At 39.0% G+C, this 19,357-nt stretch overlaps 1 protein-coding gene across 1 annotated transcript in view; it reads left to right on the forward strand.

Annotated features, from left to right (window-relative positions):
• The window catches only part of LOC146331085 (constitutive coactivator of PPAR-gamma-like protein 1 homolog), a 39,969-nt gene extending 22,233 nt beyond the window's left edge, over nucleotides 1–17,736 (forward strand). The window contains exons 11-17 of the mRNA XM_084726798.1: nucleotides 1,481–1,730; nucleotides 1,894–2,008; nucleotides 5,354–5,563; nucleotides 10,024–10,222; nucleotides 10,498–10,639; nucleotides 11,623–11,719; nucleotides 15,564–17,736. Of these exons, the coding sequence (XP_084582924.1) occupies nucleotides 1,481–1,730; nucleotides 1,894–2,008; nucleotides 5,354–5,563; nucleotides 10,024–10,222; nucleotides 10,498–10,639; nucleotides 11,623–11,719; nucleotides 15,564–15,914 (1,364 nt within the window). The 3' untranslated portion in view covers nucleotides 15,915–17,736. The remainder of the gene's footprint in view (nucleotides 1–1,480; nucleotides 1,731–1,893; nucleotides 2,009–5,353; nucleotides 5,564–10,023; nucleotides 10,223–10,497; nucleotides 10,640–11,622; nucleotides 11,720–15,563) is intronic.
• Nucleotides 17,737–19,357: the final 1,621 nt, after the last annotated feature.

Consider the following 19,357-nt stretch of genomic DNA (forward strand, 5'->3'; position numbering starts at 1 on the left):
ATTTACCACAATGGGGAACTTAGCCAACAGAAGATTTATTTGGAATAAAAAGGAAATAATGAGCTTGTCATTTCTGCTCTGTTGCCTAGGTCTCCTTGCTAATTAAATATAAATAGATATTGAAATATTGCTACATATAACTATTTTGACTTAAATTCTTCCAACTATAAAGGCAGTTTATTGGCCACATGATACATCAGTAAATCATCTGTTGGTATCCACGGCAACTATGCTTATTTCCTATATATTCATTCTTCTATGGGTCATAACTATTTAAAACCAGCAAGACTTGTTTAAGGAGGCTAATAGCATATTAGACATTAAGAATTGTAAGCGTATAAAATTAAAATGCCTTTATTTTACATACCAGCGCGTATTGAGTCCTTGACTCTGAAGACCTGTGTTGGTCGATACATGTTGGTCATTTTTAATTCTTTTGTCATGTAAATTAACGGCATTTTACTGCTTGGAGCACTTTTGAAGGAGAGTCTTGTTTTTCTTTTACTGACACTGTTACCCCTGCAATCAGCCCTTCACCTGAAGAGTAAGCACAAAATACTTGAAGTATCCAAAGAGCAGTAGTATGTGACTAACAGAGACCCAGCAGCGCTTCCACTCTATTTTCTTCATTGCAGCTCAGAGTGTTGCAAAACAGCAGCATGACACTCTCTCCTGAGTAATTGTGCGAAGTGTCATAAACAGCGAGTCCCGCTCTGAGGTAGAAATCCTCTAGTCCTCGGGCTGGGTGTCTGTCAAAAATCTTTGATACTGCTCCCAAGACCTAAATATATTTGGATTGTGAGTAAAACAAGACATTTGAAAATGTCATCTTAGGTTCTGGGAAGCACTGACCAACATTTTTCACCATTTTCTGGCATTTTAAGACAAACAGCTAAAAGATTAATCGATTAATCAACAATGAAAGCAATCTTCACTTGCAGACTTAAAGTAATGTAAGTGGGACGAACCTGGGGGTAGGTGAAACAGCAGAGTCTTTGATCGGCTCTGAGAGGCTGTTGACAAATGAGCCGCAATCTGATTGGATTAAAGTCCCAGCAAGCTTATCTGAGCTGGAGATACTGTCCGACTGCAGTAACAACGCTGCTGCTCTAGAAGGTCAAGAGGAGTCTTTCTTTCTATCTCTCGATTAATCAAGACAATAATCGACTGATTAATCGACTATGAAAAATGGTCCTTGTCTCTGGTAATGAGGGAGGGTTATTACTGCATGTCTCCATGACGTGTAATGTTAGAAAGACAAGCATCAACATTATTAGCTGTTGGTACAAGCATGCTGTGTTGTTAATGGCTCTCTGGCGTTGATGAGATTCACTCCTTAGGTATTGAAATTTGTTATTGAATGCTTGAAGCAATTCAGTTGATCAAAATTTGATACCCGGCCCTCTTCCTAGGCTGCCACTCAGCCCTGGGACACTCGATGAATCCAAACACTGATCTCTTCCAAACGTTGTTTCCCCAGATACTCATGTCATGGTCAAAGAGTGGGCCGCCTACAAGGGCAAGTCCCCCCACACTCCGGAGCTGGTGGAGGCTCTGCCCTTCAGGGAGTGGACCTGCCCCAACCTGAAGAAGCTGTGGCTGGGGAAAGCCGTGGAGGACAAGAACCGCAGGATGAGAGCGTTCCTGGCCTGCATGCGCTCCGACACTCCGGCTATGCTGAACCCTGCCAACGTCCCCACACCCCTCCTGGTGCTCTGCTGCGTGCTGCGGTGAGTAGACCTCCGTAACCCGGGACAGACTGCAGCCTTACACACAGATACAGTATGTAGATGTCACTGTGTAGGTGAGACCTGAAGTACTTTGAGAGTGAGGGAGTGAGTTGATCAGTTCCTGGTGTTTGTAACACTGTTAACCTTCTGTGTTTTGCTTCAGGTTTATGTTACATTGGCCAGGATTAAGAATTTTGCGTCGTAACGAACTTGACGCTTTCCTAGCCCAAGCACTTTCTCCTAAACTTTATGAGCCTGACCAGCTGCAGGAACTGAAGGTGATTTTGTAGTGTTTATTGTGTGAGGAGTGTCGGAGAAACACACACAAGTCCTGAATGTCCGGGCCATAACCCTCCATCCTGTCAATCTCTTACTTGGTCTGTATTTAAGTGCTTTAAGTGTCACTTTGAGACTGTTTACACCTGGTATTAACATGCGTCTTGGGTGATCCAATCACAAGTGGACCACTCTAAGTACGTTACTTCACATCTGGCATGAAAATGTCTCTGGAATGACCACATGTGATTTTATCTCACTTCCCCACTTTATATACCAATAAACACGTAGTGTGTAAGAAAATATCGACACACTCTGAAACTCATGCATACAGCGGTCTGTTCTTTATACAATAACAGGCTTGCAGAAATTTGATTAAAAAACAGCAATATACCACCTTGCTTACAGTAATGCAGTATATCATAGTACATTGAATCATAACCCCTGTGTTATGATATGTATCGTATTGCCAGATTCTTGTCAATGCACAACCCTAGCATTTACATACATATATTTACTTTTGCAAAGGCCAAATGTGATGTTATTTTTAACCGGCGCCCCAACACTAATAGCCACAACATTGGGACAAACTGACACAATGTGTTTTACACAAAGACAGAAATAATTTAATGCATAACATTTGCCAAATTTGCAGGGAGCCCCAAACAAGTAAGAATTTGTTGTTTGACACAGAGTAGCCACTGGTACAGCAATACTACAACAAACACACGTTTTTCACAAGGAAAAAAAACTATCAAGAATTTGTCATAGACAGTGTTTCACAAAGTGTAAAATGTTCGTCATAACACCTCACAGTATTGTCCAATTTCTAAACTAAAGTCTTCTCCACAGACAACAGAAAAGTAGCCTATATTGGTTACTGTTTGATATATTTTTAAAATTTGACATGTTAATGTCAATAAAGGTCGTCTTCTTTCATAAATTTAGTGTAACTAGTGAAATCAGTTGAAACAGTGTGTTCAGTCAGCTAGTAAAGCTAGGTTTTTTTTAGAAGGAAAGAAACTTAATGTATTTCATTTAATGCCAAATTTACAAGAAGGCCCAAACAATTAAGAGTTTTTCATAGACAGGAGTCTTTCGCCTAACACAACAGTTTGGCTCTCTTTAAGTTACACAAACTGGACGTGACTTATCATAGCAGGACAAACTGCTCCACACGAGTGCTGAAAGTGAAGCACTGAGCGAGCTGTCCTCCTCCTGCAGCAGGGGCATCGTCCTCCTTACTTTCTGTCAGCACCCAAACACCATATATGAGGATTACAAACATGTGGAATGTGCTTCTACTAGTAGAAATCACACATTTTCAAGATGTTTCTTCATCACCCCTGTGTTAGAAGTGATGTCAGCATGGCTGCTGTTAACTTTACATTATGTGTCATCTAACAGTCCGACCGTTTTGTACTTTCTGTTCCCTTGATGAGTCAGAAATGAATAAAACTAATGTTACAGACTGTCTGTAATTTGTTTCAATCATTCACTTTGCTCCACACTGATGCAAAAGGACACTGCCAGTGATGATCTTACCTGCACATAACTTCACATCATAACCAATTTAAGTCAAAGTAATGATTTTTCAGCTCAGTGAGGAGCTGACAAAGTGATAAGTGATTAAATTAATATGGATCACAGCTCATTTTAAATTTGAAGTTGAGTATTTTCTGATCAGGCATCTGACATGGAGTCTATAAAACAGGGAGGAAATTAGACTAACTTTAAAATATGCCACATTATCACTAATGTGCTTTATGTGCCTATATTTTGGGATTATGATTGAATAAAATATTGAAATAGTAATGAGACAAGATTTTAATGTGTACTTTTTGTAAATTAATTGTTATATAATTGAATAATAAAAAATAATTGTGAGATTAATCGATAAATAGATTACTCAATGAATCAAAAAAACTGAGTTTAAACAGCTTCTAAATGCTGGCAGATCAGGAATAGTCACAGTGATGCCATGACTGAATGTGTTCTTTACAGGGAAAGAAGCAACTGCAACTGAACATATAACACGTAATCCCAAATTTACAAGAAGGGACAAATGATTAAGAATTTGTCATAGCTGTTTCACAAGGTTTATTCAGTTTCTTCTCACTGAACAACTCAGAAAATGTGGCTTTTTTTTAAGGGATATTGCAGTTACTAGTGAAACCATCTGCTGAGAGCCAAAATGTGTCATTTGCATCACAGAGAACCAAATGGACAGACAGCTGTTCTGTGTGGACTTGAAGGATGTCAGTTGAGTGGACGGTCCTTCACTGTGGCCCAGGACACATTGCTGGAGGAATGTGGTCACATGTGGCTCAGACCTCCTCTAAATGTGCTCTGAGGGATCAAATCTCAATTCACCCAAGACACACTGAGCGTCTTGAGTAGAGCAACAAATGATTCATTTATTATTAATTCATTAATTAATTGGTTTGAGTAATTTTTTAAGAAAAAAAGTCAAAATTCTCTGATTTTAGCTTCTTAAAGGTGAATATTTTTTGGGTTCTTTACTCCTTTGTGACAGTAAACGTATTATCTTTGGGCTGTGGACAAAACAAGACTTTGAGGACATCATCCTGCACTTTGGGAAACACTGATCAACATTTTTTACCATTTTCTGACATGTTATAGACCAAACAACTATTAATCGAGAAAATGATCAACCAATTAATTGACTGTGACAGTAATCATTAGTTGTAGACCTAGTCTGTACATAGACCTGTCCTCATGTGATCGGACCACCGGGACGCATGTTAACACCAGGTGTAAACAGGCTCTTCTGTTGAGACAATTGGCTGACTTAGATTCCATGTTTCTCTGGACACTCCTCATATTCTACAGACGAAACAACCTGCTCGACAAAACTCTGTTCTGTACGAGCACGTTGTCCCTGAAGCCGTAGCTTTGCATTAAAGATGTGTATCTGTGTATCTGACACGAGAGGGGTCCTCGTGTCATGTGTGGATGGTTTATCAGCAGTCGTAAAACCTCTGCAGCTCTGTTCTCATTCGGCCTTTGTTCGTGTAAACCATCCACACAAGCTGTGCGCTTTGGTCCTTGTGGTCTGTCTGTGTGTAGCTCTGTCGGCCTGTCTGCTCTCTGCTGTGCCAGAACATCTAGGATGTGTCTGCTGGCTTTTTTGTGTTGGCTGGATTAGGATGTGTACCGCTGTATTTTGGCAGCCGGGGGGTGAATGGGCTGCTTATGCTTGCTTCTGTGCTTTGCTTTGCACTTCATTAATCTGAATGCTCAGTGGGGCTGTTAGGAGATCATACTGTCTTTCTTTTTTCTTTTCATGTGGACGTTTTCTAAGTTTGGATGTTTGTCTTCTGCAGATCGACAACCTGGACCCTCGAGGAGTCCAGCTGGCCGCTCTGTTCATGAGCGGCGTGGACATGGCTCTGTTTGCCAACGACGCGTGCGGACAGCCTATCCCCTGGGAGCACTGCTGTCCCTGGATGTACTTTGACGGCAAGCTGCTGCAGAGTAAACTCATCAGGGCCAACAGGGAGAAGGCACAGCTCATTGACCTCTGTGATGGTCAGGTAGCTTCACCCGCAACACACACAAGGCTGCAAAAACATTTTTAGGTTTTAGCTATCATCTGATCCACCACCTCCCCAAACTCTCACCAAGAATTCTCTATGCTTTCTGTCAGTTTACTCCTCATGCCTTTCTTCATTTGGTCCATTTCCTGTTTTCTTTCTTAACTTCTGGTTGCTGCTGCTGGCTGCAGTGAATACAAGTAAAAAGTCTGTCGTGATCAGTTCACACAGCCTGCTTTACATTTCTAAGGTTAATAGTCTCAAAGCGATCAATCATATAAATGGTCTCTCCTTGAAGGCATGAAAAAGGAGAGTCAGTTTTTTGAAAAAAGAAAAATGTGTGAGAAAACAGCATTATATTGAGGTACTGTAGTGCTGCATAGATTAGATAGATTTTTTTATTTTCACTAACCATGAACATTGTGGTGCAAAACTGGTCATTTCCACTAATTTTATAGTAATCAGTTTCACACTGGTCCACACTGCCACGTTTCCACTGCATTCTACGGCTTGGCTCGACTCTGCTTGCTCTTTTTGGTTTTCCATTGACAAGTACGTAGTGCGTGACGTTTTTTTTTTGTTATCACGTCAGCAAGGTTCCAAGCGAGCCGAGCCAATACTAAACAGTGGAGTGAAAACATCACAGACCACTGATTGGTCAGAGAATCTTGTCCTTTGCACTCTCTTTTTTTTAGCAGTCTTTTGTCTCACAGCATTCAGCCTATTCTGTAACAAAGTGTGTCTTCTTGCTGTGACAGTCTTCCCTTGAGATATCCTCTATGTCTCAGATTGATGATGATGTCACAGCAATTTCACCCGCCGTCACTATGACAATCAGCTAAGAATCCTGCCTGTGTTGAGGGGATACTATCTGAAGTGGAAAACAAAATGAAGAAAAAGTGCCTCGTACCAAAAGAGAGTGGAGTAGAGCTGAGCCGTACAATACAGTGGAAACAAAGCTATTATACTGCAGATTTACTATGTACAAACACTTATGAATCATAGTTTCCTTAAATTTGCAGTCAACAACTTGATCGGAGCAGAAATGGTCCCTTTGAGGATGATTTTCCACTCATGGTTATTGATCTGTGTGCTTGTATTATGTGCATGCGGCTGGTTTCTTGGTGTGGGGGTTTTGAGACTAATTAAATACATAGAGGAGCTCAATCTCTCACTCTTAATCAGTCTTTGCCACTTTTTTGGTGCAGCTGATGCAATGTCTTTTTCCTCTCTTCAACACATAAGTCAATTATCATGGCAATGGTAGAACCTATAATGCATGAAGTATTCGGGTCAGCCGTACCACAGCCCCTATTTCATTTGACATGAATATAAAACTCAATAGAGCATACTGATTTTAAATAAAATGGATATCTAAGTGTTTCAGCTGAAAGCTACTCTGGAGCTTTTACTAATAATATCATTGTTTTTATGTGTGGGTCTTTTCTGTTTTTTTATTCATTTTCTTATGGACTTGAACAGACATGCCTGTGCCACAACACACATAACTGTAGAGCTTTATGTCAGATTGATAGTTGGTGGTGATGCTGTGTCAGAGGTGGGGAGCAAGAAGATGATGATGTAAATAATGCAAGTTAATAGTGCAAAAAATCTGTTTGCGAGTGTTGTATAAAGTAGGAACTCAGTGATACACATGGTACATTTTGGTGGGAAACACTGAATGTAAACAAAACTTAATTCATTTAAGAAAACTCTACACAGCGCCTTTAAAACAACAATAACCCTGGGTTTTTCCCCTCATTCATAGTGTCTTTCCGCTGTGTGGTTGAGTCTTAGTAAATCTCCTGTTGTCTCAGAGCTCATGAATCATCTATACACCACTACTTAGCTTTCAAATGTCAACAAGCACAAGTATCACAAGGTAAATGATGATTAGATTCCACAATGATCTGCTCAAACATCTGTGTTACTGTGCAGGAAGGTTTCCTCGTCCTTCAGAGTCGACTCGCAGCACAAACACAGCAGCTGAGCTAACATCACAGGCTGTTAAAGTTACAGCAAACTTTTGGATTTAGAATTGTTTCTTCCATATCATTATGTAGAATGTACATGATGTTCTGCGCAGAACATGTCAACTTTCAGTAAACATTAAAAGAAAAATTATAAATCATTATTGATTGTTTTTTCTCGCTTAAGTCCAGATGGCAGGACGATATGTGTGTTTCAATTAGGTGTTAATATAATCAATAATAAGTGCGGAAACCACAAGTTGTGTTGCTAGGCAACATGCAAACAGGGTGCACAGTGTGAAGGTGTCAGAAGAATTTCACAGCCATTAACTGTAAATTATGCCTCCTTCAAATGGAACTCTGGAGCTTGCGGTTATGACATAGGAAGTCGTGTACACGCTACGCTTGGCGTTCCAGTTTTTTAAGTCATGAGAACTTCTGGGCAACAGCAACATGGAAGCAAAAACTGCCAGCGTCAAGAAGCCGTTGAGGGTAACAGTTTAGCAAGCTAGAGAGTGAGTAATGTTACCAAGGCATCATGAAAAGATGAGGCTGTTGTGAATGTCAACGTTTTCCACGGACATATTATAAAGTTACAAAGGCAAATCTGTTCAGCTAAAATCAGAATATATGAACTCAACCATCCACTGAAAAATGAACTTCTCTGGCCTCATTTCTGAAAATGTCAGCAAACACGTCATAACGTGTGAACTCTTTCAGAGAATGTCAGAGAATTTCCACTTTAGATGTTGTGAATGCCACAAGAGGGGCTGTTTAAATCAGTTAATTTGGACTGTTCTTGTGAACACGGTAAACATGACCCTATTTGGGGACTGCATCAGACCACGATCAACACTCTAGAGTAAAAAAAAAAACAGATGAAGTGTGTGTTTGTGTCGAACACCAACAGAGAATCAATATTCCCACTATCAATCCACAGATCCTCTCGACACCCCCTGTGCCTTTAAGTAACCAAGACACTTCACCTCATAATAGACTGATATTGATCAGACACTTTGTAATTTGCACTGACTTGTGTGAAGATAATTTTTTTCTTTATCTTAATCAATATTATAGTTGATTAAGATATTTTTTTTCTCTCACAGTCAAACAGAGAAGTGCAAGTGATAGTCAGGAATAAAATACACAGCCAATTGTGTAACTGCTCTTTTTCAAATAAGGTGAAAATTGCTAAAAGCTGCACTAAATGAGATATTTTACCTGTGTTCGTATAAAGAAAACATGCTGCTCTAACGCTGCAGGTCCATCCTATTTTTACAAAAACACAAAGGAGCAATAAGTAAGAATCCTGGGCACAACAAGAAATCCTTGTCTTTTCACAGACATAATTTCAGGGTTAATAGCTGTATTTTTATGTACTTTTTTGCGGTAGCTTGCTGGAAATGGCAAAATTTGATATAAAACATCCTCAATTTTGCAAAAAGGTTTTAATCCTCTCTTGAAGTGTGTTTGGCTTTTTCTTAAAAGACTTAATGTGCTGCATGAGAGATGGCAACACTGTCTGAATAAGTTCTGACATATGACAGATCTGAACCCCAGCAACAGGTAAAAATGGATTCAAAAGTTGATTAGTAGTCATGTAATTTTACGTAAGCAAAAGTCGGTATGATAGCATCAGCAAAAGTTTTATGTTCTCTTCATAAATCATAATCATTTAACTGTTTCACTCTACATTTTTCCCCTGGCCATCCACAGCCCCCCTGCAGTGCCTCTGCACCCCCCCAGGGGGTCCCGCCCCCCAATTTGGTAACCACTGCATTAATACATGAAACCGCAATGTCATTCGTTCTTTACTGTTTGAAGTTCAGCTGCCGTTCCTCAATTACCTCATCTTGCTGCGCCCTCTCCTTCTATCATGGTATAATGGTTTGTGTCCGCACCAAAAGTGGTGCAGCCAGTCAGCGTCTTAGGAGGGACTAGTGGCAGCTGTGGGCGTGGTTTTAGTTGTGACGACGGTGAGAAGCGTCTATGGACACAACTCGTCTCGAACAAACGATGGCAGCTCCTGAAGAGGTTAGCGCAGATACTGTGATAGCATCAGTTATATCAGAACTGGAGAGTATTTCTGCTTTGAAAGAAGAGCAAAGAACAACACTGGAGACTTTTCTCCACGGAAAAGACATTTTCACTTTTCTCTCGACTGGCTTGAGCACGAGTTTGATCTGATTGGCTGAAGTTAGCCAGTGTTAGACGTGATATAGACAGATGGTTCATCCAATCACCTGCCAGGTTCCCTTGTCTGAACAGTTTCTAATTACGTCTTTCCAGATGGTTCTGTGTAACAAACCGTCTGGTGTGTCAGGTTCTAACCATAGTGGATTGAAACAAACATTGATTCACATTTTCTTTGTTGATTTTTGGTTAAAACTTCTGACACATTTGGATGGACAGACGCTGACAGTAGAAATATGAGTGTTCATGAACAGAGTCATCAGTCGTTTCAGGTGTTTTTGTTTTCCTTTTCTTCAGGCTGAGCTGGTTGCTAAGGTGGAGAAGATGCGTCAGAGCATCCTGGAAGGTCTCAACTTCACTCGGCCACCTCACCCTCCTCCATTCCCCCCACCGCCACTCCCACCTCCTCACGGGGTGCCTTTCTACCCCCCCGCTGGCTCCTTCTACCCCCCACCACCCATGATGCCTCCTCAGGGGAGGGGCAGAGGGATGCCTGGTGAGTAATGGAATATTCAGTTTTGTATTTAGTCTTCATATTATTTGTCTTACAGTAATTTCATAATTTGCCATTTTATACTAGTTTGGAATCTCAATTCACAAACATCTGTCCTCTAACTAAACCCTGCCTCAATCATTGTGGAAGATCTTGTGTTTGTGTTCCCTGTTCTGTGTCCTAGACTACGTACCAAGATATAAACTAAATCACTTCTACACACACAAGAGAATGATGTAGGACCACAGATTAACAGTTTGTTTCCCCTCTCTCCTCAGGAGGACTTCAAGGGATCTCTTCACAGGGTGGGAAGCTGGAGATCGCCGGCACTGTGGTGGGTCAGTGGGCCGGAGCTCGACGCAGCCGAGGAAGAGGAGGCTTCCCAATCCAGGTGGTGTCTGTTGGTGGACCAAACAGAGGGTGAGTGAAGAAAGATGATGAGCCGTCCCGAGTACTTTGTTATGATGGCATGTTATGACCATTGTCAGTTAAAAAAAATCTGGAGCAGAGGCAGGGTGGTAGTATTCCAAGAAAAAAACTTAAATATTCTGAGATTCAAGTGGTAAATGGATGACCAAAAAAAAAATTACCTCACAAATTTTAGAGAAAATCAGATTTTTTTACTTTACAAGGCACAACACCCATTTATTAATACTAGCAGGGAGTTTTATCTTATAGGTTTTTAACTTTTATCCATTAAATGTAACATTTTAATCTTGGAGGATATCAAAGTTTTTTTTCCTCATAAATTTGTGAGTTTTTCTTTTAAATATGTGAGATTTATCTTGCAGTTTTACCAGCTTAATCTTGGAGGATATCCAAGTTTATTCGTGTAAAATTGTGAGTTTTTCTTGTAAATATGTGAGTTGTAACCATTTTAATTTGGGAGAACATTCAGGTTTTCTTTTCGGAAACTTGTGAGTTTTTCTCATACATTTGTCAGTTATATTTTGTGTATTTTTTTCCTCAAATTTGTGAGTTTTTCTTGTAAATTTACCACTTTAATCTCAGAGAATATCAAAGTTTTTTCTTGTAAATTTGTTTTTCTCCCAAATTTTTGAGTTCTATCTTGTAAATTTGTGTTTTATTTTGTAAATTTAACACTTTAATATTAGATAATATCCAACTTCTTTTCTCTTAAATTTATGAGTTTTATCTTGTAAATTTACCTCTTAAATCTTGAAAAATATCCAAGGTTTTTTCTCGTAAATATGTGAGTTTTATCTTGTAAATTTGTGAGTATTATTTTGTAAATTTACCACTTTAATCTCAGAGAATATCTGTTATTGTTGTGACATTGATCACTTTTTGCATACAGTAGCCCTAATACAGCGTTGTGTTATCTGTTTTTTTCTATTAGTCTGTATTTGTAAAGCTTGTGGACTTGTCTGTGTCTTCTGTAGTCGTCCCAGAGGTGTGATTTCCACACCCGTCATCAGGACGTTTGGTCGAGGAGGCAGGTACCACCCTCGAGCCTTCAAGAGTCAGGGAACATACCTGGTGAGTCGCTGAGGAATCACTCTTCATATACGCTTCTAATGATCAGTTCATACAGGTCCAGTTACTGACACACAGATCACGACTGTAATGGGTTCCTGTGCTCTCATCTTAATAAATCCATATGTGTATGTTTCACATTAAAAGCTACAGATAAATACATACACACTAAACATTTGTTGATTTCAATCTATTTTATATTGTGTACATTGAACACTCTCTCCTACACATTAACTTCAGCGAGGAGATATTTCTGCCTCCCTCCTCTTGAATAGTAAATGACATTATCATATTATTCAGTCTGTGGGAGCAAATGTCAAAGTCAAAGGTCAGGACTAAAAATATGAGTTTGACAGCGTGAAATCAAGGTCAGATATGTTTGTAGACCTTATAGTTTTGGTGTCAATATTAAAAATAATATTCTGAGAGGCAGCTTGTTACTGCAGGCATCTGAGCAGAGAGAGTTTGGTCCATGTTTAAAAAATCCTTCCACTTTTCTGGTTGGCATGTCTTCTTTACAGAGAAGTTTTAGGCAGATTCATCTTCATGTCAGTGCACCAGAAGAATGTGCTGCAGGTTTTCTCAGATGCCTGTCTGAAGAAGTGCACAAGTCAGTGTTACTTAAAAGCCACAACCTTTAACTTTGATACAGTACTAGTCTGAAAACTCAAAACTGGATATCTCTTTCGATACCACCGACAAAAATATAGAAGAAAAAACAGGATTTTTTCCTTATTTTTGACAGCCTGCACATGGTGCTGGTACAGACAAAGTAAGTGAACTGTCTGGTTTTACTGCTGTAAGCCAGTTTTCAGGCAGAACAGTAAAGACTGAACTGAACTGAGGTCTTAAATGAACACTTTTTTAATAGTTTTGGTGCTGTCCATGTTATAATTGTGGTATTGAAAAAAACATTGTAGTATTTTTACTTTTGACAGTCTTAGCACCTAGTTACATTTCTATTATATATAAAAGTAGTTCAAGTTTGAATTCCAGCAGACAAAGTTATTGTAAGAGCACAGGGTAAATACTGTGAAAGCAGCCATGCTTCCAATTATTTTTTAAAATTTTTTAAAATTTTTAAACAGTAAAATTCCATATGATAAGTATTATTTTTTTGTGTGATTACTGTGCCTTGAAAAACTAAGTGAGTAAATACTTCACAGCATCAATCACAATTAGCACCAGTCTCTCAGACACAACACAGGTTTGTATCAGTCGATGAAAACATGAACATCACAGTGGACAGGATGTCATTTCAAACTATTTTCAATATAGAAGTTGGTGAAATGATTTCAGTGTGTGTATCCGCTCTTTTTTGAGCATTTTCAGCACATTTTAACAATACCACAATAATACTGCTGACTGATTCTTTTGATCACTATAATCATACGAAATACATTGTTTTATCTTATAATTATTTTGTTATCTCAAGATAACAACATGCATGTTCTGGTGATAACAGGTTAATTTATCTCTAACAAAAGGCCAATTTCTTGATTACAGGATAATTCATCACAAGGATACGACTTGTTTTTTTCAATCATGGGATAATTATGATCTTGTGGAAAATGAGTGTCTGGTTGATTTGATCTGATTTCAACTTTCAAGATCACTGTCAAGACTTTCAGGGAGGATTCATAAATGTAGAGGACTGATATGAACATTATGTCTGACGCTGCAGTGTCTGCCTGTGTTAAACATCGACTGAAGAACACTCTGATGTGTTTATTAGTTACGATTACTCCTTGATCTGTTAAATCAGGTGCTGCAGTTGTTAAGACAGCATCTGTACACGCTGACATGGCTCTCTTGAAGTCTTGACAAACAGAAGCAGAACAACCTTTTATTTTCTTGTGATTTCATGTAGATTATCTCATTATCTCAAGATAAGAGCAAAATAACTTGTGATCTCAAGATAACAGCATTAAAAAATAATTGCAAGTACGGCTGTTCGCAGCTTCCGTAAATCCACAGTTTTGCTCCATCTTGTAAAAAGCAAAGCCTTGAATACACGTTACTGTCACACTGCTGCAGCCTGTCAGTGAATCGTAGGACACATCTTGTTCCTTGATCTCACTGCCTTTGAACGTAGCGCTCAGCAGCACCACCACCACTGCTCCCTCTGGTGCACCAGCTGCCAAACATCATTCTGTAGAACAGTCCTGACATGACAGAATAAAACCTCAACAAACACCTGTGTCACTCATTCTTCAGAATTGGGATAAAACTGTATTTGAGGAGGGTTTTGATTTTTACTCTTCAGTTATGCTGGAAAATATATTTTAAAAGATAAAACTCTTGGCTATTAAACCTTGTAACGTGCCAACCTCGTAGGGATTAGTTTTTTTATTCTTTGCTGTCAGATGGGGAATTTGACGGAGGTGACAAAATTTTTCATTTCACAGCACAGTCTTAGTGAGCAGACATATTGTGTCTGAGTTCTCTTAATGTTAATCAAAATACACATTTTTAAACCATAATTCTCATTTAGTGTTGATTTAGAAGGACTACAGAGTTGACGTGTTATGGTTGAGACACATCTGATAGAAATATTATTGAACGAATTTGTCTAAAAATATAAAGTCTACCAGTGTTTGAGCAGTATTCCCGCCTTTTTTAAACCAGGAAGTGAGACAGGGGTCCTTGGGGTATAGCTAACCCTTTTTATGCCTGATTAAATCATGTTTTTGTACAAAATCTGACAGAGCTGACGGAAATCTGGGACACAACTTTAAAGGGCCAACATTTTCCCTAAGAAACCCATTTGAATGCAAAGATGATTATTATTCATTTTAATCTTGTTCCATATTTTACCTAATTTTCATCTTGTTGCATCGTTTACGTAGTTTTGTCTTGTTGCGTAAATTTTGTCTTATGTCTTTTCAATTTCATCGTCACATCTTTTGTTTTCATCTCATGCATTAGACTTCACTTTCATTTTGTTATGTTTTATTTCATTTTCATCATTTTCGTCACATCTTTTGTTGTTAAGTTTTAATGTCATTTTTGTCTCAGTGCTCTTTTATTTACTTTTGTCGTATTGCATTGTTTTTGTGTTGTTTCCTCTATTAAGTCATTTTCATAATTTTTGTCACATCTTTTGTTATTAAATTTTACATCATTTTTGTCTTGCTGCATCTTTTACGTTGTTTTTGTCTTGTTACGTCTTTTATGACATTTTCATCTTGTCACATCTTTTGTTGTTTGCATCTTTATCTCTCTCATTATTTTTGTCTTGTAACATCTTTTCCCCTTAAAAGCATTAAAACTAAAGTAACAAGCCTGGTTTGAAAAAGTAGAAAGGTAAGATATTTGCGTTCAAATGTAGGGAGTAAAACTAAAAAGACATCAGAAAAATAAAGACTCAAGTAAAGTACAGATACCTGAATAATATAGTTAAGTACAGTAACTAAGTGTCTGTTCTCTGTAACTTCCCACCTCTGCCAAAAACTGGAAAACAACCTCTAGTACCCCTTTTTCAACAGTGTGGTTTAATCATATCAGTTGTTGTTCTTCACCGTAGACTGTATGTACTTGACAAAGATCAAACTACAGCTGTTGTCCTCTCACTGGTTAATTACAGAGCAACAACAGAATGCACCATCATTGTTTGAGCTTTCAGCATGTGGTGAGTGGGAACGAACCACCCCTCAGCAGGTCTTTGTGCCGCTTAAAACCTTTTATTTTACTGCTAATTAGCTTCTAAATTCCAGTCTTTTTGTTTGCTAGCAGGACTTTCAGCCCACATATTTCTTGGGTGTTGCACACGATTTAAAGAAGAACCTTACAGTCTAACAGTTTTTGGCATCGGTTTCAAATCCCTTTCTGTCCTTTTGTCCACCAGAGTAAACCCGCTCATAAGCCCGCTCATACAAGTGGACACGATGCGGCGAAGGAGAGAAAGACGCCCAAACCGGAGGAGAGGAAATCCTGCCCAGCACCGCACGACAACAACAATGAAGACGACGACGAGGACGGCTCAACCGCGGAGAACGGTGTGGAGGAGGAGGACAAAGAGCCGGACCAGCTGAACGGAGATAAAGAGGAATGCAGGGCTCTCATCCAACCTGAAAGTGCCTTTAGCAGTGACTCCAAGACGTGCAATCCTAATCCTCACTTAAATGCACTAAATGTAGACGGTGGCCACCACAGAGATGAAGGTCTGGAGGCCGCTGTCTTACAAAAAGAAGAGTAAGCCTATTTTTCTAGAGAGGGTGAAGGATGAAAGATGGAACAAGGTTTAGGATATCTGGAAAGCCTACAGTCAAATGTACATTTATCCTGTCAGACAAAGAAAAGAGCTAAAATTCGGATCCCTCTCAAGTAAACACACAAGATATATACGACACACACTGCTAGTTTAAGGAGTTGTTCACAACCTCGTCACCAAGAACATGTGTATGATGAATGATACTTTCCTTTTCATTAGAATATTAAAGCTCCAAGAGGCTTTAATTGTGAAATATTTTAGTTCTTCTAGGTTGATGCTCTAACAGTACTTGGCGCCATGTGATCGCCACAGTGCGGTTATCAGTTTTGTGTTGTCACGGTAACCGCTTCATGAAAGCTCAACGACAATATAAATGCAGCACTTTTTTTTTTTTGCTCCAGTTTTTCAGCAGTTGAAGTAAAAAAAGCTAAAACCTTTTCTCTGCTCACAAAAGGTTTATTTTATCTCAGTTTTTGTTCTAAAATTTGTTCAAATCCATGTTAGTCTGCCAACATAATCCATCCACCTGACGTGTGGCGCATAGAGATACTGATCAAACAGCAGGATTATTTCACGGGTGTGTTTTAGACTCTTAAATGTGCAGTTTGAGCTTTATTAAGGGCCTTCCACACCAAGAACTATAACCATAACTATAAAAAATCTCATTCTAAAATCATTTGAACTCAAGTGGATTGAGGAGTCTGCACCACGACTATAAAGCATCAGTCTGGAATCCACCATCCACTCCAGTTAGAACAATTTTAGAACTATATTTTTTCTAGTTAGAGTTATAGTTCTTGGTGTGGATGGCCCTTAAGACACTGAGCTGTGGCTATTTCACATGGAACTACAGATAACGTTATTTTCCACGACATCCAAGGCACGAGCCGTCCTACTCTGCCTCTGACTGACTGTTGCTCATTGCCTTTGTTGGCTGGGTTGGGTAATTGGTCAGGGTAAGAAGATCCGGGTTGCTCCTCGGGCTGAACAGATTGATTTGAAGTTTCGTTTGTTGCGATGATATTCCACAACAAAATTATTACTTAACTATTCTGACATATGCCAGTGTTTTGTCGCTCTGTGTCAAGCTCGAGCTGAAGTTGCAGCTCTCTGACAGCGTCCGTCGTCTTTCGGACCATCTGACAGAGACGTTTACATGCACACAACGTTCTAGTTTTTGCTTTTATTCTGAAAAAGACAGTATTCCTACCAAGCTGTTTACATAGTGAATGAAAATGAATATTCCTCTAATATTCCTGTTTAGAAGGAGCCGTGCATACTCAGATTATAGACGCGTCTTTAGGATTTTGTCAGTTTTGTCAATTTTGAAGTTTTCCACTATTGGCAGACATGTTTGACTGTGCAGACACAGCCGCCCTCTTTCATTCACTTAATCACCCTCTTGAAAAGGTCTGCTCTGTGATATTTGTGTGTATCCAAAAACCTGTTGATACCAAATGTTTAAAATAATGTTTAAAAGTAAGTTTGTTTCTCCCTTCAACCAAAAATTTGTGATTTTCTTTTGTGCACACATTTCTAGTCCAGCCTCGCAAACTGTTGGCTGTTTGGATTGTTTACAGCACAGAGCTGACTGCAAATAAACAAGAGGCTGTGTGTCACAAACTGAGACGCGTATTCTGAATGTGCTGTTTACATGTCCAAAGAGAAAAAAACAGAATAATATCAGCATATCCCACATATGTGAATCAGAATGTGCTCTGTTCAGAATAAGGTCTAATCCAGAATAACCAACAGGAATTTGCTGTGTACATGACTAGTATCAAATTCAGAGTTGCCATATTCTGAATAAAACGAGTGTGCATGTAAACATAGTCAGTCATAGACAGTCAGACAGCAGCTTCAGTGTCAGCTGGATGCAGACCAACGAGCAGTGGCAAAGCAAATTCTCTGGAAATGACAGTTATTTTTTAACATTTTTATTTTTATCTGTCATTTTTGTGGCCCTAAAGTGATTCTTAGATTCCCCAACTGTCAAAATGTGCAGCCTATACAGTGAATAATAAAAATAGTTTATATTTTTTTGTCAGCTAAAATGTTTTTCATACCCTACATCTATAGCTCGGCACCTTTTACTCACCAGCGGGCCGTCTTGAATTTCTTTTGATTAGCTATGCATACCAGATTAAAAAAAAACAAAGAAAAGTTATTCCATTTTCTTAACCAAAAGTGAGAGTTGAGAGTAAATGTTGCAGAACCCCGTCCAGCCAAACCTGTCATATTTATATTAAAGGTAAACAATTATTAATTGCACTGCTATAATTTTGAAACATTTGTGCGTGTGGCTGAAGCTGAGTCATAGTCAGCACCCCCCACTCCCCAGAAGTTTGAATATTTGCTACTGATTACTGCCAAAGCTTCAAAGCCCAAAATATGACATTCAGGGTAAGCCAATCGGAGGCAAAGTAGGGCAGGTCATGACTTTGCCATCCTAGGAAAAAAATCTCATATAGTCCTATGTGAAACAGCCTTAGTTGTCACAACTGTGCAACAGTCCTGCTGTTAAACCAGAGTCTCTAAATGCCACATCCATTAGGTTGATGGATCTTGGCAAAGAACTGCTCACTAACACAAACTTATGAATAGAATTTGAGAATAATGAACCTTTGTGTGCACAAAAGTATTGAATCTTTTACTTCAATATGCGAAAAATGGGAGGAAAAAAAAAACAAAACAAGTGTTGCGTTGCTATTTTTGCTGAGCGTATAACGACAAAGCAAAATGAAACACATCCGCCTCGGTCACCACTTTGGGTTCAGCTCATTTTTAAGTAACCTGTGTCCGTTCGTTCAGATGAGCTCCGTATAATTTCAGTCACTTAAGCTGTAAGTAACATTTCAAGAAATGGCTCTAAAGATCAGACGCAAAAAGATCTCGTCGCCAAACTCCGACACTCGACTTGGTTTCACGAAATCGAGCGTAGAGCTGTAGTATTAACTGCTTCGACAGAAAAAAAAAAAAAACCTTCTGCATGGTTCGCAGTTTAACAGGTGTGTAGTTATTATGCATGTTGTCCTTTTTCTTCCATCTTTACACGTACTGTGCCCATTTGCAAATTAAACAAATGGCTGATATCAGTGATAGCCCATACAAGGTGTTAACTGTTAGTAACAGATTTGTTCTGACCTTGATTTGTTTGTGGTATTGACCTCTGTTGCATTTAATTAAAAAAAAAACAAGAAGTTATCTAGCCACTTTGGAATAGTGTATTCACACAATATTGTTCTCTGTTGCTGTTTTTCTGCATTTAGTCAAATACCTGAAAAAAATCCCATAAAAAGCTGATCAAACCACCCCTTTTGTAGCTGAAAGCAACGTGCTCGACCTTCCAATTAAGACTTTAGCCGTCAGCCAGTAATCGACTTCTGAGGTTTACTTTAGTGATGTTTTTTCCAGTCGTACTACTTCTA

This window comes from Lutjanus erythropterus, chromosome 2 (genome assembly GCF_056507025.1).
Source record: "Lutjanus erythropterus isolate fLutEry1 chromosome 2, fLutEry1.hap2, whole genome shotgun sequence".
In the NCBI taxonomy this organism is placed as follows: Eukaryota; Metazoa; Chordata; class Actinopteri; order Lutjaniformes; family Lutjanidae; genus Lutjanus; species Lutjanus erythropterus.